Below are 18,350 nucleotides of genomic sequence, written 5' to 3' on the forward strand. Positions count from 1 at the left end.
TGCCCTCATGACCTAATCACCTCCTAAAGGCCCTACCTTCAAATACCATCACATTGGGGATTAAGTTTCAATATATGAATTGGGGAGGTGAGGGGCTACCAATATCAGTCTACAGCAAATGGTAACAAATCGAAACCAAAATCTCAGTGACTTAAATCATCAGGGCTTATTTCTCACTCATACTACATTTCCACTGTTAGGGAGAGGGAGCTGTACTCACATAATCACTCAGAGATCCAGAGTGATGGGGACTATGGTGTCTTGCAGCTGTGTACGCACTTCAGCTTTTTGAGCACTGGAGGGTCTCATACCAGCAATTAAATGCTTTAGCAGGGAAGTGACCCATAGCACAGAAGTGATGCATATCAACTCTATTCATAGCTTATTGACCCTTCTTAGTCACAAGGCCATCTAACTGCAAGAGGGTAGGAAGATGATTCTCCCACATGCCTAGAAAGATGACACCAAGGAAAGTGAGCACTAAAAGACTCTTGACATCTTGGGCAAACTACTTCATCTCTTTGTGGCTCCATTTCTTCCTCTATAAAATGAAGATAATAACAGTGTCTTGCTTGTAAAGTTGTGAGGATTAAGATAATATACATAAAGCACATTTAACACCTAATATTCCATGAATGCTATTATTATTATGTACTAGTCATTGTGCTAAGCAATAGGGACAAAAAGATGATTAGACAGCTCTCTCCACCCTGGGAGTTCACACATTAGCAGAGACATATAAGTAATAATTCCACAGGAAATCTGATTAATATAACTCGGGAAAATTATCTTGGTTCTGATTACTCAGGAATGCAGAAAGGCAGAGCAGCATGGGAAAGTGGAACGTAGGCTGTGGAATCAGGCTTTTCTTGGTTTGACTCTTGGCTTGGCCACTTACTGGATGTGACTTAGACAAGTGACTTGACCTCGGTATCCTTCCTGTAAAACAGTGAACTCAAAAACATTCACCTGTGGTTAGTTACAGGATTAAATGTGAAGCAGGTAGCATAATGGGTAATATGTAGTTCGATTAACAGGAACTACGATCTAGAATATATTCTTCAACATTCTAGACAGAAACTGTTTCCACCGTTCTATTAATTTCAAGTCAATAAAAATGCATAGAGTGCCTATGTGCCTATCCAGACTCACTGGGGAAAATTAATTTAGCTAGCTTGTCTTTTTCAGGTCACATCTGTTTAAAGCAAAAAATGGAAAATAAAAATAAAACAAAACTCTACATGATCCAGAGCAATATATTTCTTTCTTTCTTTTTTTTTTCAGAGCAATATATTTCTTGATCTAACCCTCCCCCTTTTCCTGTACCTATTCTCTCCAAAGTCCAGCCCCACCCAGATTCTTCCCAATTATTTTGCAATACCCCCACAGGGCATCTTGTGGTTTCTCCCAAAACTAGTCCTCTTTCCTTCCTCTCCTTCATCTTCCTGCATTGAGCCACTAGAGAGGGCTCTCCAGCTCTCACCAGCTCCATGGCTCACTGGCAGAAATGCATAAGATGGTCCATAGAGAGGGACGTGGGATGCTCTGCTGTAAATCAGCGGTTGTGTACATCTTTTAATTATTAACTTGCAAACAATAAGTTCTCAAGCTCTACACCATATTACTATGAACACCTATCTCTGGTCAAGAATCTTCACTATAAACAATCTTTTCTTTTGCATAGTAGTTCAGTTTTTAGCACAATCAGGATGAGCATTCACTGTTAACCAAAAGTTAAGTTACAAATCTGCCCAACCAGATGACCCCACTTCTATCACAGGTTTAAAGAAATAACTTCAAGCACCATAAAAAGATAGACAGTTGGTATTTTCCTTAAATGTGAATTCCTAATAAATAATTATCTAGGGGCTTCCCTGGTGGCACAGTGGTTAAGAATCCACTTGCCAATGCAGGGGACACGGATTCGAGCCCTGGTCCGGGAAGATCCCACATGCCGCAGAGCAGCGAAGCCCGTGCGCCACAACTACTGAGCCTGTGCTCTAGAGTCCATGAGCCACAACTACTGAGCCCACGTGCCACAACTACTGAAGCCCATGCACCTAGAGCCCGTGCTCTAGGCGCCACCGCAATGAGAAGCCCACACACCACACTGAAGAGTAGCCCCCTCTCGCCACAACTAGAGAAAGCCCGCGCACAGCAATGAAGACCCAACACAGCCAAAAATAAAATAAATAAATTTATTTAAAAAAATAATTATCTATATACTTTTCTACTATATAATCCCTAATATCCTATAGACAGTCAATAAATAACTAGCGATAGCTTATATATAGTGATGGCTGAGGGATGGATGTTCATACTCTCCCCTTACACTACCCCTGGGCACTGATAGCCACCAAAGACCCCGCATGTTGCTTTTGCCTGATGCCCTTGGCCGCCTCCTCCACAGCACAGTGCTGCTCTGGGGCAGAATCCTAGGCCTTTGGTTGAGTCTCAGCTTCCCCACCTATGTGTTTAATCTGGAGAGAACCTCAGGCTCCCCTGGTCCCAGAAACCTGGTATGTCCCAGGATGGCTTTTCTGCCTCTCTGGCCCTTCAGTGTCAGTCAAGTTCACAGTCCCTCTCCTCTTGTCCCTGAGAAGCATAATGGAGGGCCCCCAGAGGAGGGGAGCCCCAGTGTACCTGGCTAGTATGAGGCTGTTGTCTCTCTCAGTTGGTTGGTGACTAGGCCCTCAGCTACTCAGTCATCTGACCTAAGATATTTTCTGCTTCCTTCCTAGAAAGATTTCTCTCATTGGACCTGCAAATGTTTTCCCTTCATCCTTTTTTTGTGAGAGATACAGAACATGTGTGCAAGTGTACGTGTCTGTGTGCATGTGTTTTAATTTAGGGCAGTGTCTAGTTCTGTTTCTCAGTCTCTATTTTTATTATGTTCACTTAAAAAATGTGAACTCATTTTCAGGATTGAATTTTCCCTTTTGTAACACACACCTTTGATTTTTTAAATTATTCTTATTTATCCACTCAACAGATATTTATTCCTGCCAATATGGTGACAGTGATGGGTAAAATAGCTCTTACAGAACTTATATTCTATTGGGATTGATAAATATTAAACAACTAATAACATAATTATTTAATTATAGTTATGTTAAATACTAGAAAGGAAGAAAATGAATTGCTAAGAGAGAATATGACACAGCACCTAACTTCATCCAAGGAGGGAGAAAGTCTTCCTTGAGGGTGTGTTGATTGAGCTGAACTCTGAGGGGTAAGCAGAAAATAACTGGGCAAAAGAAGTGTGTGGGGTGGGGGAAAGTGCAGTAGCAGAGAGCATCCCAGGAAGTTGAAACAGCATGTGCAAAGGCCCTGGGGAAGGGAAAAGATGACTCCTCTCAGAAACTGAAAGAATGTGGCTGAAATGCAAACAGTGCCCAAGAGGAAGCTGGTGAGCTGGCAGGGACCAGACCATGAGGGGCTTGTTGGCCACACTAAGAACTCTGGTCTTTACCTTATGGGCTGTGGGAAGTATTAAAAGATTATAAGCAAAAAAGTGACATGATTCTTTTTAAAAAAGATTATTCTAACAACTGGGTAGGAAGGGTATTGCAGGGAGGGAGTAGAATTAAGAAGCTATTTCACTAGTCCTCACAGAGATGATAGCTTGTGGCAGTGGAGATGGAGAAAACTGGGCAGTTTTGAGATATATTTAGGAGGTAGAACTGACAAACAACTAAGTCCTGAAAATTCAAAGCAGTAGATACTGAAGTTTAAATTTAAGTGTAAAGTTTAAAAAGGGAAAAAACTTAAGTTTCAGGGAAGTCCTTATTTAGAAAGGGTGGCATGGATTACTTCAAGACAGTAACATTTATGCAGAGACTGAAGGGTACAGTGGTAAGGTCAGATTTTATATATATAAATTTTATTTTATATAAAATGTAATTGTAAATTACACATTCATTTCCTATATCTTCATATAGATATGAATATATATTCATATTATATCTATGAGAATATGTCTATTCAAATGTGCCCTTAAGAATAATGAGGAACTCTGAGATGTTCAGGCCATAATCCTGTAGAACACTGGGCTACACGGAACAGACTACTCAGCCCGGTTGGTTTGCTTGAGAAATAATGGATGAAGTTAGAGAATGTGATTATATTACATAATTTAAATTGTACCTACAGACTTAATGCTACTACTCTCCTTCTTCTTCATTCCTGAGAGAAGAAGGACTTACAACCATTGAAACCATTGGTTTCCTGGGAAGCTGGGCACACACACAGCAGCTGGAGAGAAAAATCTCTAGCTGTCTTCATTTCCTTCAGACTTCTGGAATCCAAATCCTTCCTGGCTCTTGAGAAGGCATGAATAGTGAAAGAGGAGTTGTGGCAATCTGGTACTTCGGGGAAAGTGCCATCGGATCGTGAAGAAAGCTCTGGGCTAGGAGTTAGGAAATAAGAGTTGTAATTCCAGTTCTAGACGTGGTCCTGGAGTGTCTTGAGTAAATTACTTGGCCTCTCTGGGCCTTGGTTTCTCAGCTGCAGGATTTGGCCTAGTTTATGTCTGGGGTCCCCATAGTACTCATTCTATGATTCGAAGAGAGAGCATGAAGCCACCTACATAACATTTCACAGACACGGTTTCTCTAATCATTCCTTAATTCATTTGACAAATGAGAACCCACTATGTGCCAGTATTATTGCAAGCATCAGGGAACAAAAACAAACATCCTCAGGGAACAAACATCCTCATGCAATTTAGATTCTAGTGTCTGTAGTGGCTTTTATACAAATCCTGGGTCATCAGCAATAGCATCTTTAATAAACAGCTCAAAGAAGTTTCTTGTTTGTTTGTTTTTGTTTTTTAACATTAATAAAGGAAAGTTTGTTCTTTCCATACTTATCTCAGACTCCACCTCCTTCCTCCAGGAAGCCTTTTCTCTGAAGACTCAAGTGGGGCTGAGTAGTTTCTTCTTCTGTAAGTCATAGCATTTTGTGCTGTGCAATATATACATAACTTGTACGTGTATTCAAGTATTTATAGACATAACTCATTCCTATTGAAATTCTACATTGGTGTTGGTCATCTCAATCAGACTCTAAACCCCTTGCAGAAGTGACCGCTTACCTTCAGGCTCGCAGCACGGTGCTGGGCCCCTGTAGGTGCTCGGTGTGCACCGTTGGCTCTGAGCTGCGGGAATACATGGGGGCTGAAACTCGGTGGCCTCACTGACTTGCTCAGCAAGAGTCTTCAGAGCAGGATTATGCCTCCAGCTCAAATCTGACTCCTAGGCTGTTGCCAGGTTTCCTCGCTCTGCCTGACCTTTCCAGCCATCCCAAGGCTCAGCCTTGCTCGGGTCCTGCTTCCACAGCAGGTGGTGCATCTATTCCTGGCGGTGCAGCTCCCAGCACCGGGACCACCAGGGTGGGTGGATACATTCCAGGGAATACCCTAGAAAACGCCCTGAGGTGTGAGAAGAAAATATTAGAACACACACACACACATCCCTACCTATTTACTTTTTATCCAAAAAATAAGAAAAATTAAGATTTACTGACATGTTATATGTGAGTGACATCCGCCCTTCCACTTGGCGTGCGCATCTGATGGCCTCGCCGCACGTACTTGGAGGTCCCCGGGTCACTTGGAGGAGGTGGAAGGGGACCTTCCACAGCAAAGAGGGGGGTCACTGAGGGTCCAGTGAGGTAGATTTATACATTACATTATGTGGCTTTAACTCACCTGCCCTCACAAAATAGAAAAGTGGCTTCAAAAGATTCCTACAAAAAAACGACCGTTGGAATATAATGCCAAAGATATTACATACTTACGTGGCATTTACTACACACCAGGCACTGCCCTAAGTGCTTTATTAATTCATTTAACCCTCACAAAAACCCTGGGAGGAAGGGACGGTTTTTATTCCCATTTTAAATTTGAAAAAAAAAAAAATACTGGGTCATAGAGAGTTTAAATAAGTTGCTAGTCAATGGCAGAGCCTCAAGTCACCCCAGGCAATCTGTCTCTAGTCCGTGTTTTAATGTGATGCTCCTTGAAAGCACGAGGAAACAAGAGCATGGCAGAGCAAACACTCTTCCTCTTCTTGGTACAATACCTCAGACATCTTAGGAAGCTAAAAGTGTGACCAGTGTGACTGTCAAAGGTATTTGAAATACAGATTTGTGTTCACTATCGTTAGTGATCAACTTTGCCTTAAGTTGTTTATTATGTCTGAGGATGTTAGCCAATAATAGTAAGAATGTAAGTATATAAATAGATAGATAAATAAATAATAAATAAATGTCAACACATATTAGTGCTTTATTAAATAAGCAACTGGTCAAAAACAATTTGGAGACCACTTCCCTAGAGACTAACAAATAGCTAAACAACTTTCTGTGAAGGTCCGGAAGCTTACACTCCAACTCGTTTATTGTGGTTACTTTCTAAGAAATGAGATTGTATACACAAAATAGTTTTAAGATAAAATTTCCGCTTATTACCTCTAGACTTAATAATGTTGGAATTTCCCAAACTACCATCAAACATTTTATACGGAAAAGTTAAAGAACAGAATTTATTTCTATATCTCTACCAATAACCCCAAAGTGCCTAACTTCTCAGTGTGGCACTTTAGATCTTCCATGACGTTTGTGACCTTCTTCTTCAACTCAAAGTGCCCTCTGTTGGTTTTGCCTCCCAGGAATCTCTTCTCCCTGGGTCCTCTACTGGGCTCTCAGCACTCGGTTCCTGCTTTGGCCATTGCATTAGGCATGTGACCCAGTCTGGGCCAATCATAGATAAAGGGGCTCCTTTTTCTCACTGTGACACATCCTACCAGTCATCTGAGGCTCCAATGCCATGACCTGACAAAATCTATTTCCCTACACACTCAGGACTTTACACAAAATCTATTATATCTTTTTAACATATCTGTTTTAATTATGAACAGGGCTGCCACATGCAATTGTGTAAGTTGTGCACTGCACACAGATGCCCAACTAAGGGTGAATGGAGGCTGAAGCCTGGCCCAAGCACTGCTCACCAAGCTGTGAGCCCCAGAGAAAGCTCCCCAAGAGTAGAGAACATTCTTGTTCATCTCTCTGGCACAGCTCCTGGCAACATGCCTTGTCAGAAGACTCTCAATAAATATCTGTTGAATTGAATTTCAGAGTACATTTTCAGACATAAAACTCTTACATGCCCCATCATTTTTAATCTTCTTTATTCAATTATACAGGAAATCAGTCACCACATGGACTGTATGCTCTCTTAAGCACCTATCATAATATCAAACACCTTAGGGATATTTAGTGGGGATTAATTTATTATGATAAATGACCCTTGCTCATTTTCTATTCTTTTCATTATGTTTTTTATCTATTTTATGATCCACTTTCTAAGTGTTATTTATTATATTTTATCCTCCAAAGAGCCTTGTATGACTGTAGTGCTCACACACATGATAAATTTTGAAGTTTTTGTAGTTAAATCAAATGAGACATTGAGTCTGGTTAAGAATTTTTGGTTCCTCATAAACAGCAGTGCCATATACACTGCATGAACGCAATAAATGTTGATTATTGACAAAAATTGTGATGATTGTTGAAGTTAAAAATTTACACTCTGCTTCGGATAAGTAAATGAGATAATAGTTGAAGTTTCTGAATTTTTTTTTAAGTTGAAAAAATGGCCTAATCCGTGCATGTGAAGAATTCTATGAACAACTAACATCCAAGTGTCAATTTCAATTTTTCCTAAGGGACTCATGTAAGCCAATGAGAAAATATTCCTTTACTCACTTGTACTGGTCTGTGAAAGGTTTGAATAGACAAGTTTTGATGAAAAACTGCGTGCTTTATAAAAAGAGAGACGAGGAAAAGTAGGAAAGGAATAACAACTGTTATTTATCGTTTTTTTTTTTTTTTTTTTTTTTTTTTTGGTGGAAGCACGGAGTCCTAACCACTGGACAGCTAAGGAATTCCCTGCTATTTATCTTTTTAAAGAAAAGGTTCACTTTTAGGGTTTGTAAAAAGAGATTGATAATCTTCCAGAAAAGAGCAACTATAAGGATTGAATAACTAAATCTTTAAAAATGATTAGAAAGTGAAATCAGTTAGTCTAGTGAAAATCATCAAATAATTGAAAGACCAGTTTCAACATTTAAAATGTGAAAGATCAAGCAACAAAGATCATTTGCTGAAAATTTAAAAGAAAGGCCCAGAGACTTTGAATCACCAACTTAGTTAAAAATTAAAAGTTGGGGGGGGTGGGATGAATTGGGAGATTGGGATTGACATATATACACTACTATGTATAAAATAGATAACTAATGAGAACATACTGCCTAGCACAGGGAGCTTTACTCAATGCTCTGTGGTGACCTAAATGGGAAGGAAATCTAAAAAAGAGGGGATATATGTATACGTATAGATGATTCACTTTGCTGCACAGCAGAAATTAACACAACATTGTAAAGCAACTATACTCCAATAATAATTAATTAAAAAAGAAAAAAAAGAAAGAAAAATAATACCAAATAGAAATTTGTATATACACAATTGAATGAGGAATGCATTAAACTGCAAATATGTGGATCTATATTAAAAAAAATTACAAGTTGGTGATTCATTGCTTTGTTCCACTGAAGATAAATTATATTTAACCATCAACAAAGAAAATACATTGTATTGAAATATTTCTATGTGTTAAAATCTATTCTATAGTGTCTATAGAAGCAAACAAGTCTTTACCTATGATAAAAGACTTTGGAGTCAGACTTCTTGGATTGGAATCCTAGCTCCACCATTTATTAGCCTTGTGACCTTGGCAAATTACTTCATTTCTAGATTCTTGTTTCCTTGTCTGTATAATGGGGATGATAATTATACCCAACTCAGCAGGTTGTTGTGGGGAGTAATGAGACACTATGTGAAAGTATTTAATACAAGCCCTGGACCATGGTAAATACTCAATAACAATTTGTGATTGTTATTAGAGGTATAATAAAGGACTTATGAACCAAAGCAGACAATAAAAGACCATGAAAGTTTTCAAGTATTGAGCAGCTACAGTGTTTCAGTCACCATGTTAGTCAATTTCCATACCTTATTTTTAGATTAGTTGTTTTAAAATTATATAAGACAAGCATGCCCCCCAGTAAAATAATTAAAGGAACACAGTGTGATTTAATGTGAAAGTGAAAAAGAAAAGATCCCAGCTAACCTTGACATTGACACTGACAACCTCTATTCCAAGAACTCAGAGATAACCAGTATAAATTTTCTTTTTGGTGGGGTAGTATCGTATGCCACTAGAGATTTCATGCCCACATCAACAGAAAACACCTTGGCAAACATATCAATGGTGGAGACATAAATATTAGAGCTTACAACAACCAAAGACAAATTAACCATGATACATCCAAGCTTTCTCTAGGGTTTTGCAAATGCTCAAATTTCAAGGTCAAAGAATAAGGAGGAATCTAATAAAATAAAACTGGAGCCGTGGCATTAATCTTTTGAAATGATTCCATAAGATCTTTGCAATAGAGTAGTATTTATAAATTTGGTGGTTGGATAGATCTTAGTATCCCTTGAGAATCTCAGGGGCTTGTTGTAGTAATTACTTTATAGAATTACAAAGATTAGGAATAATGTATACAAAGGTGAATTTTATTTTATTTTTTAAAATATTTATTTATTTATTTTATTTTTGGCTGCGTCAGGTCTTAGTTGTGGCATGAGAGATCTTTCGCTGCTGCGTGTGGGCTTCTCTCTAGTTGTGGCTGCAGGCTTCTCTCTAACTGTGGCACGGGATCCAGAGCACGCGGGCTCTGTAGGTGTGGCACGTGGGCTCAGTAGTTGCGGCGCACGGCCTCTCTAGTTGTGGTGCGCGGGCTTAGTTGCCCCACAGCATGTGGGATCTTAGTTCCCTGACCCGGGATCAAACCCACATTCCCTGCACTGGAAGGTGGATTCTTAACCACTGGACCACCAGGAAGTCCCAAAGGTGAATATTTTATAATAGTATTGTCATGAAACAACAACAAAACTCAGAGATGCAAAGGAAAAGATAGTCATTAAAAATTTTTAACTTGTGCATAGCAAAATATAAATATAAATAAAGTTAAAAGACAAAATATCAGCTGGAAGAATATTTGCAACAAATATGACAAATGGCTAATTTCCTTAATATAAAAGAGCTCTTATAAATCAATAAGTAAAAAACGAACAATCCAACAGAAGAATGTTTAAAGATTGGCACTTCATAAAAAATGAATTACAAATTGCCAGTAAACGTCCGAAAAGATGTTCTACTTTACCCATCACTAAAGAACTGCAAATGTAAAAAACTGCCATCTTTACTCTCAGATTAGCAAGACTTATAGGGAAATAAGAACTCATTTAAATTTTGTAGAATATGAATTAATGTAAACTTCTTTGAAGACAATGTGGCAATATATATCAAAATTACACATGGAGTGCTACATACCATGAGCTGTTCTGGTCAAAACTGCAAATATTAAGTTGGTAAATGCCAAGAGTCTACTTTATTACTCTCAGTTTCTAGTTGAGAGCAAAGAGGTTCAGAGAGGTCTTACATGGAGAAAGCGACAGAGCTTGCATCTCAAAACAGGTCAGTCTGGCTCCAAAGTCACATCACAGTAACTAAAGATCTTCTTTTTAACTCCATTAAAACATAGTCATGGTGAAAACCTCCATTCACATTTACAAAATACATTTAACATTATTACTAATAGTTCCAGTTATAGTGGTGAACATTATCACTAGCTCTTAAATTGTATCATATGACTTTGACTATAGGGCTTTATTTATTTATTTAATTGGAGTATAATTGCTTTACATTGTTGTGTTAGCTTCTGCTGCAGAACAAAATGAATCAGCTGTATGTAAACATGTATCCCCATATCCCCTCCCTCTTGATCCTCCGTCCCACCCCCCCATCCCACCCCTCTAGGTCACCACAGAGCACCGAGCTGAGCTCCCTGTGCTATACAGCAGCTTCCCACTAGCTATCTATTTTACACATGGTACTGTATTTATGTCAACGCTACTCTCTCAGTTGAATATAGGGCTTTTTAAAAGTCACTTAAAACATAGAAATGTTTCACAAAGAGTCTTAAAATGTAAAAGAGGAAAGAAATACCTTAAGTGTTACCATGAACATTTTAAAATACACTTTTTATCTTGGAATAATTTTAGATTTGCAGAAAAGTTGCTAACACAGAACAGAGAGTACACATATACCCCTTCCAGCTTCCCCCATGATTAACATCTTACATTACCATTGTACATTTGTCAAAACTAAGAAACTGACATTGGAACATTAGTAATCAAACTAGAGACTATATTTGGATTTCACCAGGTTTTCCATTAATGTTCTCTTTCTGTTTCAGGATCCCATAGAGGGTACCACATTGTATTTAGTTGTGATGTCTCTCCAGTCTCCTCTTGTCTGTGACAGTTTCTCAGTCTTTCATTGTTTTTCTCGAGCTTAACTGTCTTGAGAAATACTAGCTAGATATCCTGTAGAGTGTTCCCCAATCTGGGTTTTTCTGATGTTTTTGTCATGTTTTGACTGGGGTTATATTATGAATATTTTAAAGTGAAAGGAAAAAGAAAAATAATCCAAAAAAAAGTTATAAAGAAAACAGTCCTAGCACTTTTTTTTTACATGAATCTCATGTAAAAAATGTCATTAGTTCAACAAAAATTTATTAAGCACCTACTATGTGCCAGGCACTGTTCTAGGCACAGAAGATACATTAAGGAAACTAGTCTAGAGTGAATGGTCATGAAAGGTCTCTTTGAGAAACTGACATTTGAGAGGCCCAAATAACAAGATGGAACTAGATAAGGGCAAAGATTTGGGGGAAGAACATTTTAGGGAAAGGGAATAACAAGCCAAAGTCTCTGTAGCAGAGGTAAACTTGATGTATATTAAAAGCTTCAATAAAAGCAGAGTGGCTGGGTCATTGGTGTAAGACGAAGAGGGTAGGTGAGATGAACAAGGCAGACAGGGCTGGATTACATTGGGTTTTATAGGCCATGGCAAGGAATATGGATTTTATGCTGAGTGAGATGGGAATTCTTTGAAAGTTTCAACTAAGAGAAATACATAATCTGATATATTTTTAAAAGATCATTCTGGATGCTGTGTGGAGTAGAAATTGTTGGGGGATAAAGTAGAAATCAGGAGCCAGGAGTTAGGAGACAAATGCAGTAGTCCAGGCAAGAAAAGATGGTGATTGGAATGAGATGGGCAGCAGTAGATATAAAGAGAAGTGGTTGGATTGGGATATATTTCAGAGGAGGAAGCAATAGCACATAGTAATGAATTGAATGTAAGATGAAGATTCTCAGGTTTTTGGCTTGATAGACTGAGGACGGTGTAATCTGTTGAGGTGGGGAGAACTGACAGAGCAAATGTTGCAGGAGGTATAGGTGGGGGAGACTTGGAAATCAAATGTTTTATTTAGGTCAAGTTAAATCTGAGATATTTTGAGTTATTGAAAAGGTAGATGGATATATGAGTTTGGAGCCCATGGGAGAAGTCAGGGCTGGAGACATAAAATCTATATATAAAATAAACAAACACATAAATATGTAATATCAGTAACTTTATTTACTAGGAAGAGTAGCCATACATCCCTGTTTGTTCATTTATGTATTAATCAATTCATGCATTCATATACTTATTCCACAAATGTTTATATACCTACCAACCTACCAACATATCAGGCTCTAGTACAGTCATGCCAATGGCATCTAAAGAGAAGAGTGTGCAGCCAGAGAAGGTGGGTCATGGGAAGAAAATACTAAAACTTTTAAAAATATTGATTTTTATCTAAAAACAGAAAAAAGTCTTTCAAATATTTAATATATAGATCGACACTGCCATCTCACTACTAATGAGTGAAAAGTGTGAGTTAGGCATCATGGAGAATAATTTGGAGATTTCTTCATTTTCTTTGTTTTAATATATTGTGATTTCTTCCAGTTTATGTGTGCTGGGTTAAGTAGATTTACCAATTACATTATTATTTCATTAAATTAACCCCCATGAAAATGGAAGTTGCTGAAAAAGATTTCTGGAAAGAAAACATGAGTTGGAGATAATAAAGCAGGCCTAAGCAAAAAGATGACAATAGAGATGACACATCTGCTGCTAGCATGAGCTCTACAGAAGCCATCTTATTAACTAGTGGGCATGACATTTTGAAATCAGAGATTTGGAAATATTTCTATTATGTGATTTTGATGCAAAATGACATATGTATGCTAACCAAAGCTGGGACTACAGTGAGGCAAGTGAGGCATTCACCTCGCTCACGAAATTTAAGGGGATGCCCCAAACTCAGCAATCAAGATAAATATCTAAATGCAATATTTTTAAAAGTCAAAATTAATGCAAAAATCTATGATAAACAAAATACCAAAATTTTAAATAAAGACAAGATCAGTACTCTAAAAGAAACCTTATACATGTACACTAAAACTTGAAGACAGAATTTTGCAACTTGTTAAAAGAAATCTTCCAGGCAATGCATTCCAAAGAGTTTTGAAAATATATAACAATGCAACTTCTTCTGGCTGATGTCAGGGAAGATAGAAAGTTACTAGCTGAATTTCAACAAAAACTTTTCATGGTTGGTGGATGGAGGTGATAAAAATGGATACTTGCATTAGAAGAGCAGCCAAAGATGTACTTCTTCCATTAGGATCTAAATATCTTTGTGAGTTATCTTTTTCAGCTTATGACAGCCGTTAAAACAAAGTACAGAAATAACCTGAACGTTGAATCACACATTTTAATAACAGTTTCATAAAGTATTACAGATTTTTTAAACCACCGAAACCTAGTCAATCATATTGCTTTCACTAAATATTTTTAGCAAGAATAACAAGGATTTTTAAAAAGACAATTAATATAGAAAATAACTCTTACAGTTACTTTAAATGTTTACTTCATCTTCATCCTTTTTACGCTTTAAAAATGCTTTATGTCATACACAACAGGACGTGTATATAACCTACATCAGTATACAGACTTTTTTTTTTGTAATAGGGAAGTGCAATCAAAAAAAGTTTGGAGAGCACAGGTACAGGTAGTTAATGCCGTGGGTGTTAGGAACGTGGCAGGATTATATTATCTCAGCGTGCTGTAGAATCGCTGTACCACAGAAGTCTTCATGAAGGACACCGCACCAGGTTTTCATAAACAGAGGTTTGAGGAATGAGCAGGATTTGGAAAAATAACTATTGCAAAATTTGTTGCCTATAAAACAGAGCACAGTGCTTACTGCCAGAGGAGATTAAAGTACTCTAAAAACACTTTTAAAAGAAGATCCTAGGTCCAAACTGCAGCCCTGCTCTCTGAAGCTATCTCAGCCCCAGACTTGAACCTGTCGGAGAAGGAAGTTCCCCGAAATGGCCCAGGAGAGTGCCGCTCTGAAGGAGGGGGACTGGAGGGAGAGTGATACCACTTTTCCGAGCCATGGGCTGTCCCCTCCCCTAGCAGGACGCCAGCCGTGAGGTCCCTTGAGCCGTGCCCTCGGGAGGGTGGGGAGAGGGGAAAAGAAAACGCAGTCCTTTCTGGCTGGGACCGTGTCTCAGTGCAGAGGCCGGGGGCGTCTGTGAAGAGGGGATGAGTTCAGGTGCTTTTCTAACGGGGAGGGAGAGCAGTGTTGGTAGCAGGGTCAGAGGAGCGGCTTTAGGCTCGAGTCTCTTCCTGGTGGGCAGGGAGTCCGAAGAGCCCAGGAAGGCATGGAGGACCCTTAGGCCTGGTCCTTTCCCTGACGGCAGAGGGAGTCCCGAGATGGACAGTCCAGAAACCCCCTCCGAAAAGCATTTGCTTGGCCGCTCAACTAATTTTATACATCCCGAGGCTAAAAGCTGAGGTAATTAGATGCGAGAGACAGCTGTCTCGGCACCTTGGGCGCCAGGCACCTGGCTTGGAGCCCGACGGGCCGAATTCTCGCGAGAACGGCAGCCGCCATTTTTCCATTGATTGCAGCGGGCTGGGGGAGGGGCCGACGACGAAGGCGACGGCGGCGGCGGCGACGACGACGGCGGATCCTTGGGTCGGTGTCTGCGCGCTGGTGTCTGAGGCCCAGGCTGAGGCCTCCTCGGTAGCCGGAGCGCAGGCGGTGGAGAGGATGACGGCCGCTGCCGTTTTCTCCTGAGCTAGAGCCGCCGCTACCCTCCCCCTCCCCCGGCAGGGCGGAGAGGAGCGGCCGGAGTCTGAGCGATGGTGCCCGGCGAGGAGAACCAACTGGTCCCGAAGGAGGTGAGGGGCCAGCGGAGGAGGCTAGGCCCGAGGCCTGCGGCCGCTCTAGGCAGCGCAGGGCGGGTCGAGGGGCCGGCTGCGGGCCCAGCTCGTGGGCCGGCCCGCCTGTGGGGGAAGGAGGTGTTGGGGGTGCATGGTGGGTGCGGCGAGCAATTGGGAGACCTGACTAGGTCTAGGGGCCCGGGGAGCGGAGACCTCTCCCCTTGGGTTTGTGGGGCTGGACAAATAAAGGAGCGGACTGGAAGGAATCGGGTCCTGCTTTGGGGGAGAAGGTGGCTTCTCAAGTAGTTATTTAACACGTTGAGCCAAGGTAGAGAGGTGATTTCAAAGAAAACATTCTGCAACACTGGCTGACCGGCACGACAGGGTGACGGTGCTGCTTCTAGTTTTGACAGTGGCAGTGTATATAGCTTTCAGGACTTGTGAAATCTACACCCAACTTGAGCTTTGTGGGAGGGCAGTTAACTGCTACGACTTTTTTGAACAACTGTTTCTTACTTGGTAGTACTATGGGCCTGCCTAAATGGGGCCTCCCAATGATCGGTGAAAAGTAGTAAATATGACTTTCACGTAAAGGTAAGAGATAGCGAAGCATTACCATATGGAGAGCTGAATTACTTTTTGTAGTTGGGTTGTGTACGCCAGTTTGGGTGACTTCTTAAATTCTTAAAAGCAGTGATATGAGAAGGCTTGACTTCTGGCTTCTCTTGAATAGTAGGAGAGGATTAATGGTAGAATCCAGCACTGGCCAGGGAATTTCAATATATTAATAGTATCTTTGTTGGCTTTATAAATATCTTCAGGGTATCCAAACGTGTATTTTTAACTGGTTGATCATCAGGCGAATGCTTTGGATTTTTAGTTCTCATATACCTTAAATAGAGGCAAGTGTCTGTTGAAATTAGCTATGCTGGATCTTGATATTTTTGAGTGATGTTCTTAAAAATTCTTAATTCTTTTTTTTTTTTGCCTTTTTTGGTTGCTTTGTAGCAATTTGTTGCTACTTGACCAAGCTCCAACACTGCAAAAGTGTTATTGGAGTTGTGTATGTATGATATGAATATTTTCCCAACATTTTCAGATGATTGTTTTGCAAGGACTTTTTTTTTAAACTAAGTTATCATGTGTCAGTATTTATTCATCAAGCACCACCAACTCTGCAAAGCAGATAAACAGATGAATTAATCAGAATTCTTGCCGTGGGAGCTTTTAAGGCTACTAAGGAAGGTAACACTAGTATTCATTGAACTCCAAGTAGGGACTAGGTACTTTTCTACAAAAGTAACTCTCATGCAGGGATGGAAGTGATAGGTGCTATGAGAGATATAAAAATGAATTTTCTTTTAGAGCTACATAGTGCTGGTTTTCATTCCTATGAAAAGCAAAGTTAGTCCTTTCTTAATTTAATTTAATTTTTTAAAATTAATTAATTAATTTATGGCTGCATTGGGTCTTCATTGCTGCGTGCAGGCTTTCTCTAGTTGTGGTGAGCGGGGGCTACTCTTCCTTGCGGTGCGCGGACTTCTCATTGTGGTGGCTTCTCTTGTTGCAGAGCATGGGCTCTAGGCGCTCGGGCTTAGTAGTAGTGGCTCGCGGGCTCTAGAGCTCAGGCTCAGTAGTTGTGGCGCACGGGCTTAGTTGCTCTGCGGCATGTGGGATCTTCCAGGACCACGGCTCGAACCCATGTCCCCTGCATTGGCAGGCGGATTCTTAACCACTGCGCCGCTAGGGAAGTCCCCTTTCTTAATTTTTTGACCATTACAAAATATAATATAGGTGGAACTTTGCTTTAAGAAAGCCCAATATTAGGTTTATTTCCCTAATAATTTGATTTATAGAAAACATGATATAAATAAACACTTTCACAGGAACATACCTGCAATGCTGCTTTTTCCTTTTGGATTTTAAAGATTAAACGCCTCTCCTTTAAGACTAACTCCCTTACCTGAGGCTTCAAACTCATCCCGACTTCCAACATTTTTTTTTTCCCCTACTCTTTCTGGACCACATGCCTTTATTTTCTGTTCCCTAGACTCATCTTCAGTCTTTTCTTTTTCCCTGACTCCTTTTTTGATTCCTGGAAACATGCACAGTACTCTCAAATCTCAAAAGTCTGTCACTTTTTTAGCTAGCTAAGTAATTCATTCTTTTTTGATGGCCATACTCCTCTTCTTGAATTCTTCTTGCCTGCTTCTCTTCCTTAAATTTTCTTTTGCATTTGATACTTTAAAAAAATTCCTTGATTTTAGTAATACTGTACTTTTGGGCCTTTTTCCCCTGCCTGTTTGTCCTGTCTGACCACTCGTTTAGTCAATGTCTTTCTCTTTCTTCCTGTGTCCTTAATTATCACTTTCGTCTCATCTTTGTCATCCCCGTCTGGTCTTTTTAAGTAGGAGTAGAATTATATAGTGCTAAAGCTGAGAGAACACATAGTGATCATTTAGTAACTTATACCCCTTCACTTCTATAGATGAGGAAATGAGGGCCAGAAGATTGAAAGTGACTTGTCCAGGGTCACATAATGAGTAAATAAATGACAGGTTCTAGTCCTAGTTCTAGGACTAGAACTCACATCCCCTTGATTATACTCTATTTTACACATCCCTTCATGGAACTTAGAGGCTCTGTAAAAATAGTTTGTAACTCTCTAAGTCCATTTACTATGTGAAAATAAATTACAGAATTTTAAAATGTCTTACTTCTGTTCTAATGGCTTATTGCCAACAATTTGGCGGGCTTTTTTTAAAGAGAACCTCTGACACTTACTAGATTTAGATATTGGTTAAATGTGTGCATCCATGTGTGTGCAGTTGTTGAACGAATAATATGTTATTCTGGTCCCTGAAGCTCAAGGACAAATGTACCTTAGAGGACTGCTGAAGAAAGCAGCTTAGTGTCATGCAGGGCTTGGCAAACTAGTCCCTGGGCCAAATTCAGCCCACAGCCTGTTTTGTTTGGCCCATGAGTTAAGAATGATTTTTACAAATTGTTGAAAAAAATCAAAATAATAAAAATAATCTGTGACACATGGAAGTATATGAAATTTAGATTTCAGTATGCATAAGTAAAG

At 39.7% G+C, this 18,350-nt stretch overlaps 1 protein-coding gene across 2 annotated transcripts in view; it reads left to right on the forward strand.

Annotated features, from left to right (window-relative positions):
* The first annotated feature begins 15,018 nt into the window (after positions 1-15,018).
* The window catches only part of USP47 (ubiquitin specific peptidase 47), a 123,246-nt gene continuing 119,914 nt past the window's right edge, over positions 15,019-18,350 (forward strand). For both annotated transcript variants that reach the window (XM_061201466.1, XM_061201467.1), the window contains exon 1: positions 15,019-15,280. In XM_061201466.1, the coding sequence (XP_061057449.1) occupies positions 15,242-15,280 (39 nt within the window). In that variant the 5' untranslated portion in view covers positions 15,019-15,241. The remainder of the gene's footprint in view (positions 15,281-18,350) is intronic.

This window comes from Eubalaena glacialis, chromosome 10 (genome assembly GCF_028564815.1).
Source record: "Eubalaena glacialis isolate mEubGla1 chromosome 10, mEubGla1.1.hap2.+ XY, whole genome shotgun sequence".
Taxonomy (NCBI): Eukaryota; Metazoa; Chordata; class Mammalia; order Artiodactyla; family Balaenidae; genus Eubalaena; species Eubalaena glacialis.